At 39.4% G+C, this 27380-nt stretch overlaps 2 protein-coding genes across 3 annotated transcripts; one reads left to right on the top strand and one right to left on the bottom strand.

The window, feature by feature from the left end:
• Window positions 1–280: 280 nt before the first annotated feature.
• LOC116263297 (fasciclin-like arabinogalactan protein 8) lies at window positions 281–1865 on the bottom strand. Its single transcript, XM_031642984.2, has 2 exons — window positions 505–1865; window positions 281–376 (listed from the first exon to the last, which is right to left on the bottom strand). The coding sequence occupies exon 1, from the start codon at window positions 1770–1772 to the stop codon at window positions 513–515; it is 1260 nt and encodes a 419-aa protein (XP_031498844.1). The 5' UTR covers window positions 1773–1865; the 3' UTR covers window positions 281–376; window positions 505–512.
• A 17331-nt stretch (window positions 1866–19196) lies between these two features.
• LOC116262756 (growth-regulating factor 10-like) lies at window positions 19197–21161 on the top strand. Of its 2 annotated transcripts, none has more exons than XM_031642247.2 (3): window positions 19197–19493; window positions 19759–19965; window positions 20451–21161. In XM_031642247.2, exons 1-3 carry the CDS (start codon window positions 19340–19342, stop codon window positions 20924–20926), a joined length of 837 nt encoding a protein of 278 aa, XP_031498107.1. In that variant the 5' UTR covers window positions 19197–19339; the 3' UTR covers window positions 20927–21161. The 2 variants fall into 2 exon arrangements, with proteins under 2 accessions (XP_031498107.1, XP_049935824.1); XM_050079867.1 differs by lacking the exon at window positions 19197–19493 and adding an exon at window positions 19503–19616.
• Window positions 21162–27380: the final 6219 nt, after the last annotated feature.

Here is a 27380-nt window from a genome sequence, read left to right as displayed (position 1 = left end):
CCCCACCAATTAATCTCTCTCTCTCTCGTGCATTGCATTGATTAAGGATGCGTTTATTCCAAAGAAGCTATGAATAAACAAACGGATAGAATTCAACAAAGCCGCGCAGAAACCACCCCTTCACAATCTTTTACCGTCTTTACTTTCACCCTTGTTTGAATGCTCTCTCTCTCTCTCTTGGAAGAGTGAAAGGAGACGAAGCATTAGAGCAACAAACGAAAATATATGCAAGATACAGGGAGAGGAAATGCCGGGCAGAACACAGAGAAGGCAGGGAAGATGGTAGAAGACAAGCTCTGAAAATTAACAATCTAAGAATACACAAAGAAATCATACCCATCATCTCAAATGCACAAAAGAACGCTCCCACCAAATACTGAGACCCAAAAAAAAAGGAAGGAAAAATCAGAAACAAAGTGAAAGATTATAACAACGAAACCCTGTAGAGAGAGAGAACGAGAAAGAGAGGCCATCTCTTTCCCTTTCTCCACCAACTACACTTACGTCTCAGACTAAAGCAGAGACGCCAATGCGGAGAGGATGGACCCGGCAAGCACGAGACGCGGCACGGCGTGCGCCAACGGGGACGATGAAGCGTTCGCCGACGTGCCGTTCGACGAGATCTCCGGGGACGAGGCCGCCGGCGCCTCCGCAGGCCCAGCAGGAGGAGCAGGGGGCGACGCCACCGAGGCGGGGGCGCTCGCAGATTCCGGTGCCGGGGCGGAAGCAGAAGCAGGGCTGGGTGAGGGGGCCGAAGAAGGAGAAGGGGCAGGGGCCGGCGTGGCGGCGAAGAGCTCTACGGGAAGAAGTATCTTGTCGACGGTGAATATGACAAGTGGAGTGTCGTCGACAACGGTGCCGGATATCCGGGAGCTGTCGACGCCGGTGGAGAGGGTAACAGCGTCCCCTGCGGAAGATACAGTGAGGCCGTACTTGCCAGCGCCGCTAGTGGCGAGAGTGGTGATGTTACCGGACGTGGTCTTCAGGGAGCCGATGGGCTTGTACTCAGCCACAGCGTGGTACTCAAGCAACGACACGAGTTCGGCGCTAGTGAGCTTGCTGAAGTCGGGGACGCCGGCGCCCTTGAAGGCGTCGTCGGACGGGGCGAACAGGGTAAGCCCCTTAGCGGCCGCACTCTGGTACGTCTTCAGAACGCCAGTGCTGGCAAGCATGTCAGCGAACATCTTGCAGCCGGCCTTCACCAACAGGGTGGTGATGTTGAGGTCGGCGGCACTCGGCGCCGGAGCAGAGAGAACTCCGGGAGCAATAATGGGAGCGCTCACCTCCAGCACGGAGATGTTATACGGTATCTGCTTGACGCTCTTGGTGAAGGTGGAGTCCAAGGGAGAGCCTGGCGCGGCGGAGCCGAAACCGACCTTGCCTCCGCGGAGGTCGGTAATGTTGACGAAGCCGAGGTTGCCCTCCGGCTGACCGGTGGTCTGGTAGACGGTGGTGCTCAAGGTGGTCCCTTTGGAGATGTCATGGAGCTTCTTCTCGTCGTAGTAGTCGAGCAGAACCAGGAGGCTCAGCACGTTCTTGACAACGGGGAGGGGGTTCTTGGCGAGGAGGGAGGACATGACGGCGTTGGGAAGCACCAGGACGGTGATGGTCGTCCGGCTGTTGATCTCGTCGGCCAACTTCGTCCGCGTCAGGGCGTCGTTGTAGAGGCTGTACTCCGGCGACGACGCCAGCATCTCGGTAATGTTGTGGCCGGCGACGGCCGCCACCGCCGCCGCCACGAGGACTATCATCAGAGACAAACGACACGCCATTTCTGTTCCCCTCCCTCTGCTTCTCCCTTTCCCCCCTTCTCTCTCTGTTACTACTGCCACTGTGAGGTCGATGGCAGTGGGAAGCCGAAGGGAGATGGAGGTGATAAATGGGAGTAGGGTTTAACATGGTTAAACCGTGGTTGGAAAAGGGGAACCATGGTTGAGTTAAAAGAGTACGGTCAGGTGGTGGGGCAAAAAGTAAGGAGTGGAGAAGAAGGCGAAAGGTTAAAAAGGAGAAAAGAAAAGTTGGGGGAAGACTAGAGATAAGTGGAAGGGGAATCGAAGGGTCGATATTTACTGCAGGCAACGAGATCGTAGGCGTTTGGACGGTGGAAGATTCGGTTGAGAAACTCGGTTGGATTTTCCTGTTTGACCTGTTCCCTGGGCCCTGCAACTAGGTGTTCCCAGCAGTTATTTTTATATATCATTTTTTTATTAATAAGTTATTATTTTTTTCAATAAAATATATATTTTTCAATAAAAACTATATGGTACTGACGTACTTTTGCTTATAGTTCATGTGATTCTAATTTTCAACGGATGTGTGAAAATAATTTGCCAGTTAGTATCTCGGTACCATGGATATGGATTTTAAATTAATTCAACATTGGATTGAGAAGGAGAGGTATAATTTCAAATCCATGGATTTGAGATCTTAGAGATCTCAGCTCACCACATATTTGAAATCTGTTGTGAAACAAATATGAAAAAATAAAGTCCGGCATTTTGTTGTTATTTTGAAATTTTTCATTGACTTATCAAACTCTTTGTGCCATAATTCTAAACATAAACCTTTTCTTTTTTATTTTGCTTCAATCCGAAAACATCAATTTTTTATCTATATATAAATTGAAACATAACAAAACATCAATCAAAGTTTCAAAGATGAAAGGAAAGAAGAAGATTTCGGCTTTCACTCATGTAGTGGGAATACTCTTCAATTCACCAAAATATGTTATGTTTTATGCCTACGTACAAGAGACTTATGTGTTGTGGAAAATGACTAAAATGTATTTATTAGTTATTAAATAAAAGACTTTCCCTAATAAAAGTAGGACGACCCGAAACTCATTCATTATGAAATTAAGAAAATGCCCCTGAAATGAAAGCACGGCTCCCCCCATGTTAGGGGACTGTATCCAAAAATCAGAAAATGGTAGGCTCCTTTTTGTGATTTTGGAGAAAAAGCAGGCCTATAAACGGAACATGGTTCTTTAAACTGGTGTAAAATGAGGCGTTGGCATCTTATTCGACCGTTGAGTTGTGTTGAGGAGTGCAAAGTGGGGTAGTCGGTGCGGATCTTGCCGATTTTTCTTGTAGAGTATTCGATTCCCGACACGCTTAGTCCTATCGGACCCGAACTCCGGCATTAAATGTCCGGTCAGTAGTGAGCCTCAAACAAAACAGGACGCATTGTTTACTGTTTCTCGTCTCAACCATCAGCTTATGGGCCCGAGTTTGGATCCATTTAACAACATTTAAATGAGAAAAAGATCTCGATATCAGTCAGGCCCAGACTTAAATTAGGGTTCAAAGCTGCAAGAAAGCTGAGACAAATATCTGGCCTGACTTGTTCAGAAATGGATTCTCAAAAGTTTCTTTATGTTTTAGCATTTCTCTCTATATTGATGCCAAGAAAGATTGAAAATGACCACATGCTTCCCGGTGGTGATCCTAAGGTGGTGTTTGACAGTAGCAGGATTAAAAATTCTGTGTGATTATGATCTTAGAATTTTAATCTTGGGGATCAGTGGGGTAGGGATTTTCATCCATATCCCAAACAAAGGTTCATCCCAGATCGTTAAAGAGATTCATTTTCAGGAAAAGAATGTGTTTCCCATGGGCATGTTTGAAGGCGAGTACAACTCGTCCAGAGATGTAAAGTCGAAGCCTCAAAAGTCCAACTTGCAAACTCATTTCGTGTTCGACATTAATAAAGAAAAGTCAACATGTCGATTAAGGTTTATATTGATATTTTTTGAATAATTTTTATTATTTATATATTTGTGAGTATGTCCTAAAGATTAGGGTGGATTCATGGACACTTAGTTAAATTTTCTCGAATTCATATAACACTCCCTGGTGTTCCAATTGCCAAATGATCATTTTACGCTTCATGCACTAACTGCGCCGCTTATTCTTAGATAACATAATTGCACTTACACGAGTATGGGACTTTTTCTTCTTCGTCATCAAGAGACCACATGCGAGTTAGACTATAATCGTGAATAAGTTTATATGTTTATTTACAAGATGTCTATCATAAATATTTCAAATTAAAGTGAAAATTTAGACGTAAACTTTGAAAAGCAAACGAAACAAACATACATATTAAGCACATGAGTTGAACCTGAACAAGGTTTGCTTTCCAAATCGGCGTAACGCCCCTGCTAATTAAATGAACACTAGTTTTTTTTAGAATCTTAGAAACTTTGTGATGCTTTTAGGGTTTGTTTAACAATAAGAATAGTAACAGACTGTTGTGTTACTATGCTTACTTATTCACTTGATATGAAAGCGGAAGTTTGCCAAGACTAGAACATTATATTTCCGAATCATGAAGATATAATAATAACCTCATATTTAATATTCTCATGTTCTTTATTCTCCATGGAAAATTCTTTTCGATTCGGTTTTACACGTAGAGGTCCGACCAACTCCAGCATGCTTATCGAAAAGAAAGGAAAATGTCCATTTTCATTTATGTATGAATTCTCATAAAGGCCTGTCAGCCATTAATGTGGCAGACTGGACCAGCTTGAAATGATCATAGAATTTGAACTCATCAGCACTAAATCTTTAAAGTTTTGAAGAAGAGGATGGGAGGCTCTCTGTTTTTATAGATCTGGTTCAAGATCCAGCACCGACATTGTCGGCCCGGCCAAGACTGCCGGCACCGACTTAAGTCCTTACCGGAGAGAAAGAGAAGGGGCAGAGTCAGAAATTTTAGATTTTTAGAGAACAGAAATATATAAATATAAAATACAATCTTGACGTACCCATATGAAAATAAGTATTATTTTTGTCATTTTATGTGGGCAAGTGCCCACGCCTCCCTATGCCTCTGCCGGAAAACCTTGGAGGTTGGATTGCGACTTCTTTCGCGAGTATGAGGTGCAATCGGGTCAGATCCAAAATTAGTTAACAATATGGTGAGTTGGATATGGATCGACTCAAATTCAAATTCGTTTAGCTGGATCTGCTAAAAAAATTTGGATCCATTTCCTAATGGACGCAGATAATCAAAACCAAATAGTGGACCCGAACCTAATATCCAGCTGGGATCCCATGAAGATGCAAACCAGTTAGTACACATAAATCAAACGTCGGGTTTGAAGTTATTGGATTTGCATCCGGTCCAATTCTAACTGAAAATCCAGATCCAAATACGAGTTGTCGGTCTCAGTAAAGGTTGTAGCGGACTCTAATCTCATGAATAATTGGATATGCGTTCCTTATAAATCCGGCGGACCAGATTTATTTTAAGTACCAACAAGGCAACAATCTCTTTCTCTCGCATAAGAAATTGCTTCACGTTATATACATTCATGACTATGCCGGTCGTTTTCCACCGTAACTTATCGGTCCTTAAATATGTTCTCCAATAAAGAGACGCCAACATTCATATCTTGCTTAATGAACATGATCCTTTCACCAAAATCAAGTCCACCACGAATTCTTGGTTTACATAAATCTGAGGCATTCTTGGAAAGCACTCTCCGGAGCTCAAACTCTTTTCCTGCATCCGGTGCGATCAAACACACTGCTCGATTCAATACATGAGACAGTCTGCTGATTTGAACGTAGATATCCACAACTATCTTCTATAGGATGAGCCAAATCCTCATTGAATTTGATTGTTCCAATAGAATGAGCTCGTACAAGTTCTTCTGCAGTACCACCCACCCGTGAATACTTCACTGGTATGAAAAGTACTTAAAGTCCCTGGTTCTCCAATGAATTGACCAGCAAGTTCAACATAAGTAGGACTCCGACCATAACATAATCGACAGATCCAAGATGCACTTAGGCAAGTGAAGGGAGTTCGAATATATATTGGCTGCGCCTGAATCGATTGACAATATCTTGATTTCTGGCAGCAATGCATCGTAAACCTAGATATATATGGTTGGCTAATACGCGACCTCATAGCGTTTGGATGAAAATTCTTTCCTTCATCAACTGGTATCTCTGACAAGCATTACAAAGGGACCTAAAGTTTTTAAGTGCTGTGGTTGGGAACCGACAGATATCCAGAAAAGGGCAAGTCTGTGCCTTCCAGCTTACATGCCATTGTCAATACATAGAAAGAAAAAGACGTGCGAATTGATTGCCAGCATGTGCTCAAAAGTTGCCCTTCCCAACTGTACTCTAAAAAGCGGAGTAAAGGCTTGAAGATATACGCAACTTTGTCCAACTCATCACTAAGGATAGAGGAACAGATCATCAGCTCATCGTTAGACAGTGGCCGAGCTAAAATTTTTTTTTGGAGAAGCAGTGATTCACAGACTTGCTTACTTAAAGAGGCACTTACATGTATAACAAAAGTAAATATTAAATTATCTTAATGTAAAAATGAAAGAAAATTAAGAAGCTGGTGTAGGCAACTGCCCACACCAGCCTATATGTGGCTCCGCCACTGTTGTTAGAGGGCACTTTTGGTGGGGCTAGAGCCAGTGATGGACCTAGAAAACCCACACCAGCCTATATGTGGCTCCGCCACTGTTGTTAGAGGGCACTTTTGGTGGGGCTAGAGCCACTGGTGGAGCTAGAAAATTTTTCTGTAGTGGGTAGTGTTCCCGTATGTGGCTGTGCTTCTGGCCAGAGCTGAACCGAACTGACGTTTTGTGGGTCAATTACCAAAAGTCAGATCAGAATCTAAATAATGGGGGTGTTAGCGGATTCGATCCGGAGAAGATGTGTCGGTTACCATATCCCATTTATGAGATGTTGATATATTTGGATTCAAATACGAATTCAAAAAGTGTTATATCATATCTGAATCTCATTTTTGAATCCACTACCAAGATCCAATTTGAGGCAGTTTAATTGGATATCCCATCTGAATCCAATTCATTGACATTCTTACTGTACATGTACATGAGTATGTTTTTAACATTTTACGGATTTGAGGGCAGGCCGAGGGTTGAGGAGAAGGGATCAGCAGGCGTGTCCTTGACAAATACCTGCTTTGCTGAAGTCTGCAATGGAGAAATAAGGGGAAGAGAAGAAGATGATGGCAATCTTTAATGAATTTCACTGCTTCATGGAGGGAGGCAATCATGGTAAGAGTTGAGTTTTCACTGTTGTAAAAGTAAAACTACAGTTTGTGGAGTCCACTCTTAGTTACGTGCGTACTTACTTCTCTCACCATTTGAGGAATAAAGTTTGAACTCAGCTCAACTTTTTTTTCTGTTTTTCCTTTCTAGCGGGACAAATATAATTGAACACTTTGTCGGTCAAAAGACCGTGCTTTCTAGGAATCGAACTGAAGACGTGACTACAAACACTAGACTGATTGCACTACCCATCAGTTGGAGAGAGAGAGAAAGAAAGGTACTCAACATTGCCAAAATCTCCACTTTCAAGAGGAAGTTGGAGGGGAGCTACAACTCGAAGAGGGTAGGGTGTACAAGGAACCCCAAGCAAACCAAAATCCAAAAGAAACATAAAACAGACAGAGAGAGAGAAGAGAGAGAGAGAGAGAGAGAGAGAGAGAATTAAGCAATCACTTCATTTGAGTTTGTAACCTAATAACAAAGCAGGGAAACAAGTGGTTGTTCAGTAGAACTGGCATTGTTGAACAGTAGTAACCTTCATCTCATTGCAGAGACTACTCCTTAAGGTGAGCCAAATGCGAAAACAAAAGAAAAGAACAAGTAAAGAAAAGTTGAGAGAAAAACGAGTATTGCTAAATTTTCTAAAGCATTAAATTCGTGACCAATGTATTAGATTCTCATGGTTCTTGAACTTTAAAATGCCTTTTATCTCCAAATTTTCTACTCTTCTTGGCCAGGTGAGCATAAACCAGTGATGAGTGACCCAGTTTTCCTGCTCGAAAAGTAATGGTTTCAATGTCTTCGTAAAGCAAGTGCTTTCGTTTTCTTGAAACACAAACCCCAAGTTCATGGGATGACAATATAATATGTCAAGGCACTCGCTTAAGGCGATGCGAAATATAAATCCTTGAGAGATTTGTATACTGTGGATTGAAGTAGGCATTAGGTTGCGTGCATGAAAAGGTGTTCTTTGAGAGAATTTAGATTCATGCTACATGTTAAAAACTAAGGTCATATGGTGGGAAAGTCTGACATTAAATCCATGTATCTAAAATCCTAAATCTTATATCACTAGTGATCTAAATCCATGATGAAACAAACACAACCAAACCAAATAACCAGGAAAATGAACAAGAAAAAAACGAAACCAACGGGAGAAAAAAGGTTGCTTTTTTTCGATTGATGAAGGATAAAAATACCCTTACACAAAACACAAAATGTCCTCCAACAAAGCGAAAAAGTTCCCCATATGAAACCAAACGAGAGAAAAAGTGACTTTTTGTTGAAGGATAAAAATACACGTACACAAAAACACAAAATGTCCTCCACCATTCTCCCCTAGTGTGTCGAGGGCCTCGTATTAACAAAGCACTAACCCCTAAAAGTTCTTGTCTTCGCTTCCTGCCTTCATTTTCGCTTTTGCAAGTGATGCTCACGAAAGTTGAACTAAGATTCCCAATGTGATGGGCAAGGTCTTTTCCAGGCACTAAGACCAGTGGAGAAGCCAAAGCTCATCTGATACATCAAAAACATTGAGGGGGCAGTCGATACGTAAATAATGAAATGACAGTCAATGTCATGGGCTGATTCTTAGGAAGTACATAGCAAAGAAAAGCAAAGGACTGTGCAGACTCTAGACACAGGTGAACAGTCAAATACTAATGTTGAATTGAACAAGTTTATCCTGCAACAGCTGCCGTGTACCTCCGCCACCTTTGAATACGGCTATAGCCTATGACATGAACAAAATTGATGCCCCTTGGATGATAGGTAGGGTGTGTTAGGGTGGTGGAATGGAATGTCATTTGGCGCCCAATCATGTGTGAGCCTCGTTATATGCATCATACTGATGCACAAATTTTCATGACGCTAGTATGGTTAGTGACTAAAATACGTTTGGTTCACATTGAAAAAGAAAACTTTTTGTAAAAAGAAAATTACAAATAAAAAAAAAAAGTAAAAACACTATGGAGGACTTTTTTAATAAATTACCAAAATATCCTTCCCTTCTTTGCTTTTCTTAGGGTGCACATGGCGCACATGTCTTTCTCTCAATCATGTGATGTGGGTGTCTCTGAACCCCTCTCTCTTGTTGCACTTACTAGGGTTCGATCGATTTCAATAAGGTTTTATGATAAAAGAGAATGAAATGTGAGAAGGAAATGCCTATGAACATATGGTCCCATGTTTGTTTAGTCCATTATTATTATGAGACAAAGTGTCTTCAAGGAGCATTCTTGCAACATGAGAACTGCATTCTTTTTAAAGTGGAGAAATATGTTTTCTCTGGAAAGTAGATTTCTTTTTAATACACAAATGAGAAGTGGGTGGAAATGAGGTTAATTTTCTTGGAGAGTTTGAATATTGAAAAAGGAACTCAAAGCTGAAGACATATGTTACCACTCGACCCCTTGGAGGAAAAAAACCTCCGAAGTTACCTAGCTAGGATCATTATTCTCGTTATGCTTTGATTAAATTGCCAAAAATGTTGTTCATTGCACATATATATATGCACACACACACACACACCCCACGAAGCTGAAATTGAAAATGTAGTTGTATTCAAATACTTTCATATTGATCCCTTTTGTGCCATCCTTTTAAGTGTTTCATAAATATATCCTAATAACAACTTAATCTTTCATGAACGGTAATCCTGATAACAGCCCCTTCTGAAAATGTCTTAAGTTGGAGATCAACATTTTTTATCTCTATGTTTTTTGTTAGCCTTTTGCTTTTTCGTGTTTTAAGGTCGCCATTCTGCCTCAAATCCATGCTCTCAGGTTAGTATTTGAAGCATTCTCTCAGGCATTGTTCAAACAAACAATGGTGAGTGAAAAACATGGATCTTAAATCCACATCCTCCTAAAAAAGCTCTGGTTGGAGGTCAGATAGAGAAGGTCTAACCTAACCTAACATCCATGGACCTAAGTGTTCCACGAATCTCCCCGAATTTTGAACACTCAGATGTTGTTCCTAATGTCATTGATGATTTGAGATCCTTAGTTTAACAAACACATCCTATATCTCTCACACATAAATTTTCAGATCCTTTGTCATAAATCAAGGATCTAAAATCCTGGAATTTAAGAACTCAAGTCACTTCAAATCTAAGATGCGAAACAATACACACCCTTTCTGCAACTTACAACTAGAAAGCAGAGAGTTGGATGCAGGTAAGGATGAGCCCCGCTTGTCGGGGCTGAGTTAGACACCATTAACTCACGTCTTCAAAATTTTCTCCACCATGTTTATAAATGAGAGACAGGAACAGATCTTGCAAACCGGCCAACTTCATTCTTCATATTGATCTTACATTCTATCCATCAACTTGCCTTATTCAAATATTTTTGATGCAAATGGACGGGACAGCGCTTGTGCTGATGATAATCTCCCAACTGCCCATCATAAAACATCCATGTATTGATCTCACAAATCTCTTTCCAAAAGTGGTTTTCCCGGATAATGTGATCTGACCACGTGATAGACTTCAAACTATTATTCGCTCCTTAACGGTCAGAATCAAACAGGGATTATATAAAGAAAGATGGTGGATGGTTTCTGTCTCTACTCTTTAAAAAGAATCGGTCAAAGTCAGTGGTTCTGAGTTTTTCTTTGTTTATTTCTTTGAGTTATCTTCGATCTCAAGGAGTTAACGTGCAGCCCACATGCCACAAGTGAGTCCTGAGGCCTTGCGATGACAAAAAAACAGGAAAAAAAATGATTGGATAAACTCAACCATAGCTTTATATTTTAGGGTGCGCTTAGATGGTGAGTCTGACATCGACCGTTTTCTTATCGTCTACTCCTTTCTCCATTCAAACACGGCCATCAGTATCATTCAACGAAAACCTAAAGGAGCGTTTGATTGCTTCATCTTTTGAAACCTGTGGATGTTATGTAGATATGATACTTGATAGAAGATCTACATTGAAGTCTTTGGTTCATCGAGATTTTATGTTAGAGAAACTTTATTTTACTCTTCGTCATTTAAAGTTGAAAGAGAGAAGGTCTGAACTTAAATCCACAATTTTTAGTTCATGGGCAATCAAATGCCCTCTAAGGAAGCAACCTTTAGATGTTTATCCCTTGCTCAGAATTATGCAACTTTTTGCAAAGGCATTCTCTAGAACAATGAATCAAGCAACTTTTAAAGGGGAGTTTGGATGGCACCCTTTTTAATCCAGTCTTGTCACAAAACCTAGTTTTTGAATGAGTTTTGAAAACTTTGTTTTTCATTTGGGTGGCACATCCAAAACCAGTTTTTTGAATAATCTAAAGGGGTAAGGTTTTTCACTCCCTTTTACAAAACTAGGTTTTGTCAAAACTCGGATTTCTTCAAACCCAATTTTGATGGCACAAAAACCACTCAAAAAACTTTGTTGCATGGAGTTTAGGGGCCGATTTACTGGGTTTTTGAAAAACCCAGTTTTGATAAAACTATGTTTTTAAAAAATCTCGGGCCCATCGGTCATTTTGGTCTTGTCAACCAAACACGCGGACCAAATCTAGTTACAAAATCAGGTTTTGTGGAAACTTGGTTTTTCTGAGTTTTCTCAACATTGGTGTTTCTTAGATAGTGCTTGACTCTTCCAAATGGCAGTTGGAATACACTAAGAAATCACATTGTGCATGTCATCAAATTCGACAATATTTTGTCATTTTAAAACGGCATCTTAGAACGGACATTTCACGTGTTTGTAGTATTATTACCAGAGGGAATCCTACTGCTTAAGTGAGATCGAAGCCCCATCTTTTTCTCCGCTCCCAGGATTCAGAGCTGTATTGCGCCATTAAAACCAACCAACCCTGCCATGCTCTTGACGACTTGTCATTGTCCAAGACTTGGTGCAAACACGCATGATCCTTTAAAAACTAGAACCCTGTGCTCTTGAATCATTCGAGAGCCAAACAAGCCCACACTTTTTGAACTCCAAATTGAGATAACTCAAATTTGGTGTTTGTGGGAACGGAAAGGGTGTCCACTAACAGCCACCACATGCTCATTTCCGGTCGTGCTCCACTACCTCATTTGCATTTATTGGTGACTTTTTGTCTTTGGCATTTTTTTGTGATACCATGGACTAATATAACACCATTACTATGGTTCGATTCCCGTGGGCGTCGACCATTCACCCTCAAACCCAGTGGCAAGAAAGAAGCCTTGGCTTGTTCCTCACCGACTCTTGGTTGGTTTTGTTATAAAAGCGACAAACTTCTTCTTGATTTAAAAAACCTACGTCATGATTTACTTCAAGGTCTTAGGAAATCTTTTAAAAAGTTCTGCCCGTTGCGTAAAAACTTTATTAACGAATTTCTTGGTTTTACTGTAAAAAGTGGGAAACAATGGACATCCAAACTACAATGTTTTAACTCAAGAGCACATTCTTACCACAGTAAAAAAAAAAAAAAAAAAAAAAGGAGAACTATTTTTACCGTGTAGTAGTAGGAAAGAGCAAAAAATAAAGAATCCAAGTCTGAAAACGTAGGTCCACAAAGTAGCGCCCAGTCGCGTCAGCACGCAACGTGGGCTCGAGAATCGGTGTATATTCCCTCAACTTGGCTTGGTGTGGTGTGGTTTGGTGTGGTGTGACTCCCCGTCACCATACTTTATAGCATTTCCCTTCAGAAAAATTTCGTCAGTCAACCAATTATTTCACGTATAGTCCTTTTAAGCGCCTCAAAAGTTACCGTTTTCACGTTCCGCGCGACATGACTGTTATGAGAAGAGAAGGTCTCTATAATATCTCTCAAATCAGATTTTAAAAAAAAAATCAGGTAAATAGATTAATAAGAAAAAGTATTTTCAGGAACTTCTCGAACTCTATTTTAACGAGTTATTTCAAAATCAAAAGCAAAAACAACAGATCGCTATCAGAGATTCAGAGACACGCATAAAGGTTAAGACATCGAGATGTGAGCACCGTTTCGTAATTAAATTAAACATTTAGGGTTCCAAAGTGAAAACGTCTGCCTTTCTCGTGCGAGTCTCACCGCCTTTCACTTTTTCTTTCGTGCGGTAAAAAAATTTTGAAAGGGTGAAAAAGAAAAAGGTGAAACCAGCTGTCACGCGCTCCCGTGGGACTGTCAGCACTTCTGACACGTGGTCCCTTTCGCCTTTCGGAAGGCGTGGGGTGACGTGGGAAGTTTGGACGAAGGCCAATTCATCGCCGATTCCTCGGGAGGCGACGCGCGAGGGGAAATCGGCCGCAGGGTAGGTGAAAATTAAAATGGCTAATGCCAGGAATGAGCTTCGATTTTGTAGTATTCTTATCAAAAGTGCTTATGGGAAAAGCACTTATGTGAGATTATTTATCGCCACATTCAAAACACAGAGTAGAAAAATCCTACTTGGATGGCACCCCCCTCATCTAATGAAATTTTTCGATTTTTTTGTGAGAATTAAGTTTGTTTTTTATGAAAATATGATTTTCTTTTTTGTTAAAGTGACAAACTCAAACATGAGGGTGTTGGGTTTTTTTTTTGCTCTTTTTTTTTTTTGCAAAACTAGGTTTTGTCAAAATTAAATTTTTTAAAAACTTTATTATAATTGTACCAAACATTTAAAACCCTAGCTTTGAGTTGTCATCCAAACACCTTTTTAATTTTATAAAACCAAATTTTGTTTTTGGTTAGTTTTTGAAATTTGATTTATATATCTATGTGACAAGATCAACACAATTCTTTTGAAGGAAAGTGAAAAGGAGATTATTTACGTTATTTTGTTTATATATATATATATATATATTGTGTTTGATATATAGGGGCTATGCATGCGCCAAATGAGCCCACATCAAGTGGCGGGTACACGCCAATGCATATCGGTCCAAATTGATGTTTTCGAAAGAGAAATGAATTCAAGGCAGCGGTGAGTGTCAGAGCCCAATATAACACAGAAGCACGTGCCCTCCTAACTTGCCAGTTTGTTTAATATAAATGTGTAATTTACATACCACTATTAACTTTACATATATTTAATATTTAAAAGTTTGGCTTTAACTCCTAATCAACTTGCTCCCACTGACTCTCATTCAAACTCAAAACCCGAACATGATCTGGCATTGCGATCAACCTCATTTTTAAAGAATTAGATCCCATAAGAATAGCTAAATGAATCGGAAAAATCAGAAGTGAAATTGGTATGCGTTGCATCGATTGCATCTCGACTGACATATATAAGGCAAAAGTTTGAACAAGTCTTGTACTTTCTAATCAACGAATCCAACTTGAGTCCAAGCAATGCTCAAAATTGATTAGCACGGGAAGTTATACCAAATCCGCATGAACAATTAAGGTCCTTCCAAACATTCCACGCAGAAGGGTAGGCAGTCAATAGGGGTGTTTGGATGTTACACTACTTTTTAAAAGTAATTTAGGACTCGTTTGGCAAGCATAACAAAATGTTACTAGTTTGCTCAAAAAATTGGGGTAAATTGGTGGAGCATTGTGTTAGATTGGTACGTGAACCTACCCCTGACTAGGTAGGTTTATGAGACAATAATAATTTGTTATGGTTGTCATAGAAAAGTATGTTTTATGAATCTACCTCAAAGGTTGATGCAAATTCATTACTATATTTCGTTGATTTAGAAAGGTGCGCCAATCTTTGGAGTAAATTCAGGATACCATTTCCAATGGCCAAATGACCTTTAAAGGTATGTTTGAAACGTAGAACAATTTATAACTGTTTGATGAATCTACTATAAAAGTTGGAGTAGATTCATAAAACACTTTTTAAGGTGTCCTGTCGATGAATTTGTTCAAATTTTTGAGCCATATTCATAAAACAGTTACATATTGTTTCATTTGCCAAATGAACCATAATAACCTGTTTGGAACCAGCAATATATTGTTACTGATTCATGCATTTGCTCCAATTCGTGTAACACTTTTTAAAGTGTCTTTTTTTTTTTTTTTTATCTCTCTTGGGTTAATATACTGGTTTGGAAAAGCAGGCAGAGGGAATAAATAATATTTGGAGAAAAGTTTCATACACACATTCGTTCTTGTTGAGAAAATTTTACTACTAGTTTTCTCTACATGTACATTACAAGTGTGCACTTACACCAACAAATTAAATATCTCTACTTAATTTCCAAAGTTAAGAAGTAGGATGATGGTAGAGGAAGTCTTAAATTTTTTTACCATGTTTTTTATTTCCTCCATCATAGTAGCCTTTACACAAAATAATAATGGGCACTTAGCAACCTGATATTCAGATCAAATAAAGGTCCAACTTAAAAAGCTCTACTTTAAATCTATAGTTCTAACAATGTATAAATTTGAGAACTATGGATTTTATATCACTAGTATGCCTTAAATATATGCTATGTTTGTTCCCAGGAGAGCTGAGATCTCCACAACGGACCTGAGATCCATGTGGGAGCTTGCCGCTGATATATATTGTTTGTTTACAGGGGATTTGATACAACATCTATTTCAGGTCCTCTCTTTGGATCAGATCCTTAGGAGCGTGTTTAGCAACAGTGACAAGTTATTACTACCCTAAAGATTGAGATAAATTCATGAACAATGGTAATATAGTCTTTTATGAATCTACCCTAATTTTTATAACAGATTCATGAGACAGTAACAACTTGTTACGATCACCTAACCCAAAAGTTTGTTAGATTCATTGGCTACTTAAAAAAGTCTTCTATAAATCTATCTCATTCATTAAGACAGATTCATGAGAAAGTAACAACAATGTATTACTGATGCCAAACAGCCCTTAGGTGAAACAAACCTAGCTTTAAAAAGGTATAAAGACAAAATGGAAGGGTTCTAACTCAAGATGAATACATTTTAAGATGCAAAGTCTACAAATCTGTGGTGCAACCCTCACATATTTCACCATTAATAAAGATCTTTGTTAGCTAGACACCGCACCTTAAAAGAAGAACATGAAAATTTTAAACACAAAGTGGTAGGTTTTGGGATTTGAAGCGAATCTTTCATCTTTGCACCTCTTACAGTTCATTACTTTTTCACCTTCTGGCCACATGCAAGGGGGGTGCATTGCTACAAGAGATAATTTATCTAAGATGAAATAAGCGTGCTGAGCTTGCAAAATTGTCCCAATTGGACTTTATCAAGGCCTTTGTTGACCACTTCCAAACTTTAGAATGGCTAAAGCATTGGGAAATAAATATCTCATGCCACTTTGTTAATAAAGAATTCGAGAAAACATATGGATCTGCATAATTTGGCCCAAAAAAAAAAAAAAATTGAAGCAGTAATTTTGAGGATCCAAGACTGGGAAGCTTGTGATGCCTCAGTTCCAAGCATATCTAAACGGTTAAATTATGTATACACGTGAGGTGCTCCTTCCTGGCACCATATTTTTATGAAGATTAACAGCTTTGCATTCAGAAAATTACAAAATAAAGTACCAAGTGGAGTGCCATGCATCTGATGGCTATCTTATCCCATGTGAGAATTACTTTTTCACTAACAACGGAAATGTCTTTATTGCGCATCAGAATGCTGTATTTAATTAAAAGATTGTTTATGTTTCCTAACTTTATTCACATTTTCCCTGCTTTTGGTAAGGTGTCGATGTTGTTCATTTCTTAATTTCACAAATCTTTTGCTTAAAAAAATGGCCTTCGTATAATCACAAATACCGTATTTGATTTAGCATACTTTCACATGTTTGGATTCAAACACCATTGAAGAAAAGCTATAGCGTATCTGAATTTGTCTTTTAAATTCATGATCCGTATATGATCTTAATCTGGATCAAACTTTTTAAGTACGAATGTGAATTAAAACCGAATTAAGATATGTTACAAGCCAACCTTAATAATGTATGGATATTAGATAATAGAATGCTTATTTGAAACTGAATTCATCCGAATCCGAATTTAAATCCGGTTGGATAATTATGTTAAACCGAATCCAGCTCCGATCGAATGTCACTTCGTAAAATTCCTATATAATATCCAAATTTTTATTTTTATTTTCCATATCCAACTTTTTGGCAGTAGTGCAGCTAGATGCCTGATGTGAATGTGAACCAACGATGTCAATTATTCATTTACTTGTCCAGTTCGTTTATGTGTTATTTATTTATATTTGTAAATCTATGTCAATTCATATTGATTCTTGAGCAAAAAACAACTTAATGTTTCAACATCATGTTGTTCTTACATGATCTAAAGATTGTTAAATTGCATTCCCCAATCCACACCATGCACGTAGAGGAAGAAACGTCTTCTATATTCATCATCAAACGAGTGACATGAACCGCAAATTTGAACATCTCAGTCCATCGCAAAGGCTAAGGCTGCACATGAGCCAACTTGGATTTGACTAGAGCTTGCTCATAAAAACTCGATTCGATTCGATCTTGACATTTGACATTTATAAAGGTTAAATGAGTCGAGTTCAAGCTGTAAAAACGCAACTCATCGGCTTGACTACAATAAACATATCATGAATGTGAGATCTTCTGTTGAATTCTTCTTTAGGGGATGTTTGGATGTAAGAATACATGCATTCTTTCTTTGGATGTAAGAATATATGCATTCGATATGAATGTGAGATCTTCTGTTGAATTCTTCTTTAGGGGATATTTGGATGTAAGAATACATGCATTCTTTCTTTGGATGTAAGAATATATGCATTCTTTCTTTGGATTTTCCGTTAGATGGTCGTCCATGGTTGAATTAGTTGAAAGGAACCAATTAAATGAGTTAATGACTTAAACAAGTTAAAAGAAACGAGACATGTTAACATAACTGAGTTAAGCGAGTCGAGCTCGACGCTGTATCATTGAATTGAGCTCGAGTCTGTTATGTGAAATTTGATTTGGGTTTGAGCTGAGCCCGAGTCTGTTCTATGGAACTCGAGTCAGGTTCCAGCTGAGTTCGAACTTGAGTTTGAGTTTTTTGAATCGAGTCAAGTCGAGCTATGTTCAGTTCGACGTCAAGTAGGCTCGAGTGCAGCCCTAGGAGCAGACATCCAGGCCACCGACGCCACAAGAGAAAGGAAAGGCCCCACCGGCTGGTCGCCAATGAACGGTCATAATGGGGTCCGACGCAACGCGACGGAACAAGTTGGTGAGGGCCGCCTGGTCCCAGTCCCAACTTGGACCGTACGCCCAGGACGCGTTCCTGTGGTGATGGTAATTACCATTACCGAGACGGCCGTCCCAGAGAAGCCTGGCTTAGCAGAGTCGGCCAAGGACATAAGGTAAAAGTCGGGTCCGGTTCAGGTTACGGGACCCTATTCCGATACTTTGAGCCGAGACGTAGTGACGTCTCAGAGTTCATGTCAGATCTGATATCACATGCATTTGAATTCGAAATTACTCTGACTTAGTAAGGATCCAGGGACGAATCCATGGGATTATTAACCACATCTCGCTTTCCTAGTTTGGATTTGGTTTCCGGTCGGTAAGTTCAGAAAAAGAGAAAAAAACTTGTGTTTGCAGATACAAGTATCAGTACAGGAAACTGGACTGCCTTCTGACATTCTATTGTCCGGACAACTAAGCGTCTTATAGTTTCATATCGTTAAGTTTACATATTAAGGGAGGGAGAGAGAGAGTTTTAGAACCTGATTCGATACGCTTTGGTTTGTAAGCATGGATGAAAATGCTGTTCGGTTTAATAACGATGCCCACAATCTTGTTCATATAAAATTTCTTCTTCTTTTTTTTTTTTTTTTAAACAGGCAAGTTGGTGTTGCATAGACTTATCACATTATGTCAACATGTTTCTACCAAGAAGCATCTAAAATATTAAACTCTTTAACTCTTAAAAGTCATGACTTGCTGTTGGCAATCTTCCAACAATTATGTGAAAGCCAGAAATGCAAAGTTGATTAGTAGAGAGACATTGCGGGTCTCCCATTGTAGATACAACAGATGCAACCTTACCCCACTTTCCATTAATTGCCTGCTGTCCCGATATAAATGATCTTAGACAAAGTCTCTCATCTCCTAACCAATTCTTATGAAAAGCATGGCCTGGATCGTGTTTGTTTTGGGATCTGCCAAACGGGATCTTAAGATTTGCAGACGACCATTTCTTTATTATTGCCTCGAATTTGAAAACGATGTGAAAAATTAAAGTAACGAACCTGTCGACAGCTTATCTGTTTTTTTTTATAATTATAAATGAACTCCCGCACACTTTTTGAGTTCTGCAATGCACACATAAACTGCATAAGCCTAGAGCAGATAGGTACCAGGAGCCACTCCCCCCCCTCTCTCTCTCTCTTGCTCTTCTCTGTGTGCTCAGAGGGAAAATCAAGGTGGTGACAGAGTGATCAGATGTTAAGATGGAGGCTCTCCAAATGCACATCCATCATCAGCAATGGAGACAACCCCACACTGAGGTGGAAGACCACGCAGAAACCTTTCTGCAGCAGCAGCAGCAGCCCCCTGTGAAACTCTCTCGTCTCGCATCCCCAAGAGATGCTTCTCGTCTGTCAGGTACTTCTTTGTGCTTTGCTCTGCCTTCTCTCGACTTTCTTCTCCATCCCCTTCTCTCTCTCTCTAGTCTCTACTACCAAAAAAGAGATGAGAAAAGAAAGATAGAAAGGAAGCCATTCTTTGGTTCTCTCTCTTCTCTTTCGTTTTTTTTTTTTTTTCTTGTTCTTATTCTTTCATTTACACTGACATTCTTGGTGTGCTTGGGCGTTACTCATGTGAAACCCCAAACCTCTGCTACTTCTTCTGGCTTCTGTTTATGGTCCAGGAATGGCGGCCCCTGTTGGACTGGGACTTGGGCTCGGCCCGGGAACTGGGCAGTCTGCCTTCACTTTCCTGCAGCTGCAGGAGCTAGAGCACCAGGCGCTCATCTTCAAGTACATGGTTGCCGGCGTGCCTGTGCCACTTCACCTCGTGCTGCCCATCTGGAAGAGCGTCGTCAGCTCGCCTATGAGTTCCTTCTCTCCCTCTACTTGTAACTCTCTCTCTCTCTCTCTGCTTCATTGGTGAAGAAAACCCAAATCTTCTTCCAATATGCTTCTGCTTCTTCTTCCGGACAATGATTAGCATTCTCTTTGCTTAATTGGTGAAGAAACCCTAAATCTTTTCCGGTATGGTTCTATTTCTTCTTTCTTAATAACAATGGTTAGCACCCATTTCATGATATTGAACCGTGAGATCGTTAGAGTTTAGACTAATATAGAGAAGTTTTTCTAAACATTGTCATTTATTGGGATGAGGATTTGGTAAAATTAGAAACTTCTTTAAAAAGCTTCCTAGTGGATTAGAAGATGGGTCTGTATGAATCAGGTTCAGGTCCCAGCATTTTGATCTTGTGATCTATTCTGTTCCTGTAATTTTCTGCATTAGGAGATGAGATTCAAATGGTAGACCGATTTACCGTCAATCTCGTGGAAACTTCTGCTTATATATATATTTATTTTTGTCCATCTTCTGCAGTGTCAGGCGGCGGCTTGTGCTTCGATTTCCGAAGCAGCATGGAGCCAGAGCCAGGGCGGTGCAGGAGGACGGATGGGAAGAAATGGAGGTGCTCAAAGGAAGTGGTTCCAGATCACAAGTACTGTGAGAAGCACATGCACAGAGGTAAGAACCGTTCAAGAAAGCCTGTGGAAAGGCAGACACCGCCCGGCCCGTCCAAATCCACCGCCGCCACCACCACCTCCGCCACCGCCACCGCCTCCATTGCCAACACCATCTCAGACTCGAGCACACACCTCTCCATCTCCATGCCCGATGGTCTTAATCTCATGAACAACCACTCCAACGCTAACGCCAACAACGTCAGTGCCTCGGTGTCGAGCTCCCCAAGGTTGGAATTCTCCCCTACGAGTGTGCTTCATAAGATGTATTATGGGTGCTCTGTCTCTGAGAGCAGTAGCGGTAGCACCTCCAAAACTGAGTCTAACTTCAGCTGAGTTTCCAAGCTTAAAAAAGCATTTTGTATGATTGGAGAAAGAGACATGTAGTTTTAGGATTTCCTTCTTCTACTTCTTCCTCTGCTTCTTCTTCTTCTTCTTCTTCTTCTTCTTCTTCTTTGCTTCATATTATTGTTTCATGGTGCAAGACTTGCAGACAAGGATGTTTTGGCTTGTGTTTGGGGGGACTAGATGGCTCCACTGGGGCCTATATCTATTAATTGAGCTATCATCATGCCTGGCCCTCCTCCCTCTCTTTCTCTTCTCGCCTCCTCTGTCCTTCGGATCTCTGCGTCGCCTTTTTAAGTTCTCGATTTTCCATTTTCATTCCATTACTTTTACACTTGAATGCAGACCATCGTTACTGTAAACTTTCCAGATTTTTTCCCCTCGCCACTGTTCTAAATCTCTAAATAGTTGTTCCAGGCATTGAATGCAATGTCTTCTATAATGAAACTTTGTATTTATCCGGAAAATCCATGCATTCTAACGTTAAATAAACGGATAAATCTGACAATATACAACGACCAACAAAACTATAAGATAGAACTTCAAGTTTCTTATCTAGAAATATCGTGTTTTTTTTTGTTTTCTTGGTATCGAACATGAGTCCATTTAAGAACTTCTATCAAGAGTACAACATCTCTCTTATCACAAAGATCTGCTTGGATCTTATGAATCTATGTCAATCTAAGTGGGTGGGTAGGAGGTTAGGTTTAGGGGCTTGGATTGGACCCAGTAGGTTCGAAAAAGTAGGTTCGCACATACGGTCAAGCATAGGTCAGGTTTGTCCTTATAACTAAAAAAGAATTGGTCATCTTTCAATCTTGTTGCAAATGGCTGGTCCAAGATTCCTCATTCTATTGTAAATTAAGTACACCAGCAAGGTCTGGAGGGATCTAATGAAGCGGTTTTTTTTTTTTTACAAGTCTAAACCCTCAGCCTTATTTAGTGAAAGGTGGTGGCTCTTGATTGCCTTGCATGTGCAATAATGTCCGGTGGCCAATGAATCCAACATGGTTTGACTTGACTCGTTTTGTCCTTAGGAGGGTGACTTTTAAATGCTGTTTTGCTTTGTTCCTCTTTTTTACCATGGAAAACTTTTCTAGGGATCAGGTTTCTCAGTGGGAGAGGTAAAACTTTGGGCTGCCATGTCTCATGTCTTGTCAAAACCAAGTTATGGAAAAAGTTGGAAGAGTGAAAAAATGGTGGGGAGGTAAAAAGGTGAAAACTGGGTTAAAAGTATTTTCCAAAAGTGTGCTCAGGGAGACTTCATTTTACTTTTCGTTGGTATAAGTTTTCAGTTTTTTATTTAACAGCTCTCCAATGTTATGTTATGCTGCTCACATGGGAAGACAATGTTACAGACGCTAATTCCCATAATTTTATGGGGAGTTTTTTTTTATTCCACTTTTACCCTTATAACCAAGGGACATTTCATTTAACTAATAACAGCATTTTGGTCATTTCCAACTTCCTTAGTTAGAGACCATAGCATGTAAATTACTCTATTAAATTACATTATATTGGGTTAAATTAAAAAAAAATAAAGTTAAGTATTTGTTAGTTAATTTACTTGGAGGAAACCATCTTTCATTTGAAAGACTTTGTCACTCTTTTCTTCTGGCCTAAAATCTCAAGGCCATTCTTCGGTTTTTCTGGTTCTGATGCGACGAAAGACCATTGCCATTGAGATTTGAACCGGTAACTAGTCGTTTATTAACCATTGGCCCGACCAGATGGCCCGAACTCTTCCCAATTAATTGAGATTTGAATGAATGACTGACCGCCTACCAACGACTAGGTGTACCAAACCCCTCACGGATGAGAGTGTACTTTTTGCGTTGGCAGAATGCTCGAAGTTGATTTAGGGTTTTTGTTGGGTTACATTTTCCATCAAACACAATTTGGTGATTTAGGGTTTTAACTTTCAACCTGAGCACCTTTGACATTGGAATAGCTTTCCTGGCTTTGGCAGCTTTTGGATCATTAGTTTCCCATGAGTTTCAAATAAATTGCTTTGTTTTAATTAAATTATACCAAAATCTTGAAAAGAGAAATTTCTGAAATGTTTACTAATTCTTCCAAACCATGAACAGAGGACTCAAATTAACTTCCCTTGGACATCAAATAGAAGGTAGAAGGTTTTCGAGTGCAATGACATAATTGTCCCTTACTATTGGATGTTTTCAACTTACGTGTACGAATTATGATAGCCGCATCGCATTGGAGCTCCACTTGATTCATATCTTTGTCAGCTCGAGCTCGACTCGTTTAAACTTATTTGCTAATTTCCCGTTTGACCTAATCCCTTTCCTTCATTTTAAGTTTGCAAATTTAAAAAATGTTAATTCAAACTAAATGAACTTACTTAAGTTTAATCGACTTAAGTTAATATAACTGGGATTCGACTTGTTTATAAGCTTGAATTTTCAGTTAAGCTCAAACTAAGCTCATTTAACAAAATAGTCGAGGTGAGTCTTGTACAGCTCTAGCCTCTAGTACAATGTTCCCTTGTGCAAGGGTAGAATTGACCTGGACTTTTTTTTGGTGGATAAACTCCAAAAATACAGAAATAAAATAAAACAGCGAGAAGCCGCCTTATAACCTATTCGCTGTGTCACTTTCATCATTTTTGGACAAATTTTTTTTTTTAAAAATTGTTTTTAGAGAAAAAAGAAAAAAGAAAAAGTCGTTGGTGGTGTCAAGCTGAAAGTCACCGTTACCAAACCTTATGTTTCAGTACATTTCTCTTTCTTCTTTCGTCCAGTCTTTTTTTTTTTTACTATAATTTACTCCGAGAGGGAAAAAGCATCTTTTACCATGGGAGAGAAAAAATAAATAAAAAAGAAGAAAAAAATGGAGGGGGCTTGGGATACGAACGTGGAGGATAGAATTCCACGTGATTTTGGCAGCCTTTGTCGGGAGTTCCATGTCATTCCTCCACCTAAAAACGTGTCCTCCCTCTTTTGCCAGCTTGCGAGCACGATGAGAACTCATGGATTCTGATCCCAAATTGTAAACCGGTTTGGCAGATTTGGATTTAGATGTTTTGAGTGAACACGCTAGTTGCATGATGTCTGGTGTACATGAATAAAATTTATTATAAAATATATATTGCAAAATTAAAACGACCAAACATTTTTTTTTTTTTTTTTTGTAGATTATCACCTTAAGTGGCACTGTGGTAGAAGAAAATATGAGGTGTTTGGTTACATTTGATCTCTATTAAAGATTAAATCCTCCTCTCATCTTAGACCAGACCTTTTGAGAAATGAAGATTTGCAATTCTCTCATACTGCCTAAACTTCTTCATGGTGTAATGGTGGTCCAAACTTATCAACATCATTAAAAAACAATTAGAAAAGCTGATATAGATTTGATATCCTTTACAATACACTAATGATACAAAAGAAATAGTGGATGATGTGCTAACTAAGTAAGGAAACTCTTCAATCAGTGGCTTGATCTATATTTTTCCAAGACAAATTTGAATCTTCATGAAATGAAAAGAGTGACAAGACCGGTGCCATTGACTTAGGGGGCATTTCACAGGCTGCTGAAATTCTTTATCTATACTTATACACACACATGTGCACACATATATTAGGTCAATTATTTATTTTTGTAGGGAAATTAACAAATATTACTTTTCAAAGTGGCTGCGAGATCCGACTTTTTTGCTTGAAACTTTTTGCAAATCATAATGAATTTAGTTTGATTAAATTGGAGATCCCAAAACACACCTTTTTATGCAGTCTCAGACCATGGATTTGACATTATCAAATGCAACCTAAGTTCCCTTCAAATATAGGGTTACATGAATCTCCATATTTTGGAACACTTTCATAAAACACTATGTTTTAGCATATAATGTTCCTCCTATGCATGAAATTTGAATCACTGCTAATCGCATGACAAACAAGGCTTGTCCTACCTTGCCAATCCTCTTTGAGTTATTCTTTTATATTGTATAAATATAGATGAGTTGAAATTCTACGACTAACAAGATGCTCCAGCCACTCACACGCAGTTCCACGCATGCATATGGGTCTACATGTGTGAGAGAGCATACTATTTACATGGCCAGAGAAATTCATGTGTGTAGAGAGAGAGAGAAAGAGGAGTTGTGGTGGAATTGAGAGGGGGAAGGGGGGAGTCCACTTAGCCTTTGGGGTCTTCGTGAGGCGTATGCCCATTCATTAGTATTGAAACTTATGCAAATTTGGATCCAGTTATATGGGGTAGTCCCACGAGACTTGAATCACTGCTTCATGGTCAATTGAAAATTTGTAAAACATTTAGTGTTCATAGAAAAAAAAATTGTGGCTTCATGACGTGTATGTCCCATGGGGCCCATTCATTGAAAGGTTAATTCAGCATTGAAACTTAGACAAACTTAGGTCCACTTATATAGGGCAGCCTCATCAGATCTGAATCACTGCCCCATGGTCAATTGAAAATTTATTAACAATATATTTAGTGCCCCATATAAAAAAAGTTTGTGGCTTCGTGAAGTGTATGTCCCACGGAGCTCATTCATTGAAAGGTTAACTGAGTATTGAACCTTAGGCAAACCTGGGTCCAGTTATATAAGGTAGCCCCACGAAATCCGAATCATTGTTTCATGGTCAATTGAAAATTTGTTGACCATATATTTAATGTTTCATAAAAAAAATTTATGGCTCGGCCCCTGCTCCTCAAGTTCTTCTCAATGCCATCAAAATAGAAGCCCTCAAGGGTATACACAGTGAACTTGGGAGAGAGCCCTTAATTTTTTCAAGTTAATATTAAGTTGGAATTTGGTGAGTTCAACGGGCATCCCTTTAATTGCTTCAAGTTAACTAAGTTTGGATTTGCTTTCGAGCATTATGTATCCTATAAAACTGAATCTGGTCCTGACTAGCTTACATTCTTGTATTTATTGTAAACAAATCTCAAATCCGGGCACAGTTTTTGATTAATTCAGATTCGGTTTAATCGACGGTGAGATTCAATCCAGGATCTCCATCAGGATAAATTCCGCAAGCACTAAAAAATTGCGGGATATAAACAGAAGTTTTATTTTCAAATTCAAACTTTAAAAGCACGTCTAGTTTTATTTTTTTAAGTCTGAATAGATTCCACTAATATTTAAGTTGAAATGTTCGGATCAGTTGGGTCCAATATCCAATGTAAGATCCTTCGATGACCCTCCAGTATGAAGTGAAAAAGTGAGAGATTTGAGACTTGAAAGAGCTCCAATATGATAAAAAAACTACAAAGGCATCTCACGCTGTAAAAAAGTTAAAAAAGGTAAAAAAGTTATGGTGGTAAAATCGAAAAACTCCTCTTGTTGATGTCACGTCGTACGTTTCCCTCCTCGGTTCCGTAAATTTGAAGTTCACAGTTTCACATTGTGAAATTCTTCTGCCGGTTGGTAATTTCTTCCGATTTTAGTATATTTTACTGTTCCTTTTGTTATTTACCGCGTTCTTTGCACTAGAGGCGTGGCGGTGATTCTCCTCCGTTACCCTTGTTGTTGACCTTTTCTTTTCTCATCCTTACCGTTGAAAGGAAGGAAGAGAACCAGTTGTTCAAAGAAAGATTTCAAGAATCACAAATACATGATTTGGCAAATTTACCTTTCACTTAATCATTCAACATTGAGCAGAGTCTATGAATAATTCAACATTGAGCAGAGTCTATGAATAATGTCATCTAAATCTTTAAGATATTAATAAATGAGGTCATGAGAAGTACTTAGTGGGGGTCACAAATCCTTGGACTATGTTGGGTAGTCTAGATCAGAGCTTTGAGGCTGATCTCAAATTTGCATTAGTTGAAATTTATTGCTGAACCTGCCAGATTTGAAATCTATATTATGTTATAAAAACCATGAATTGTCGTTCGAGGGACGGCATGCGAAGCCCTGAAGATTGACACAGGGCCTTGTTCGAAGGAGCCGGGCTAGAGCCATGGTTTTAAGATATTCTTGGATTTGCATTAACCTCGAGTTTCAGATCCAAGGCCATCAAACATAGCCTTAGGACCTTATGATAATTAAGTACATTTAGGATGGTAATTGGAGTTACATGAGGTCCAACCATGCCTCGAGGGGTGTAGTGCAGTTGGGGCGGGCTGGTGGAGCATAAGCAGTGCATCTCCAATTCGAACCCCAGAATATGCTTATTGAGCTGCAACAAGTTGTACACCTTCCAAACACTTGAGTTGAATGGTGATCATGTCGTAAGATTACACAGGTTCCAAAGCAGTCTTGAACTCTACTGGGTGGAGGAAAAAGGTGATGTTACACCTCTTGGTACGCCTCAAAATACTGGGACCCTTATATCAAATCTAACCTAATATATGAAAAGAGTTCGATATGGTTAAGCCCCGGCTATTTCGTTGATTAGAGGTTCTAGGATCTCGCATCATATGTTTATAGCAAGGATTTAAAATTTCTTGCTTAAAA

Source organism: Nymphaea colorata, chromosome 10, assembly GCF_008831285.2.
Source record: "Nymphaea colorata isolate Beijing-Zhang1983 chromosome 10, ASM883128v2, whole genome shotgun sequence".
NCBI lineage: Eukaryota > Viridiplantae > Streptophyta > Magnoliopsida > Nymphaeales > Nymphaeaceae > Nymphaea > Nymphaea colorata.
Note: the sequence above shows the minus strand (reverse complement) of the source record. Positions and strands in the feature narration are given on the sequence as shown.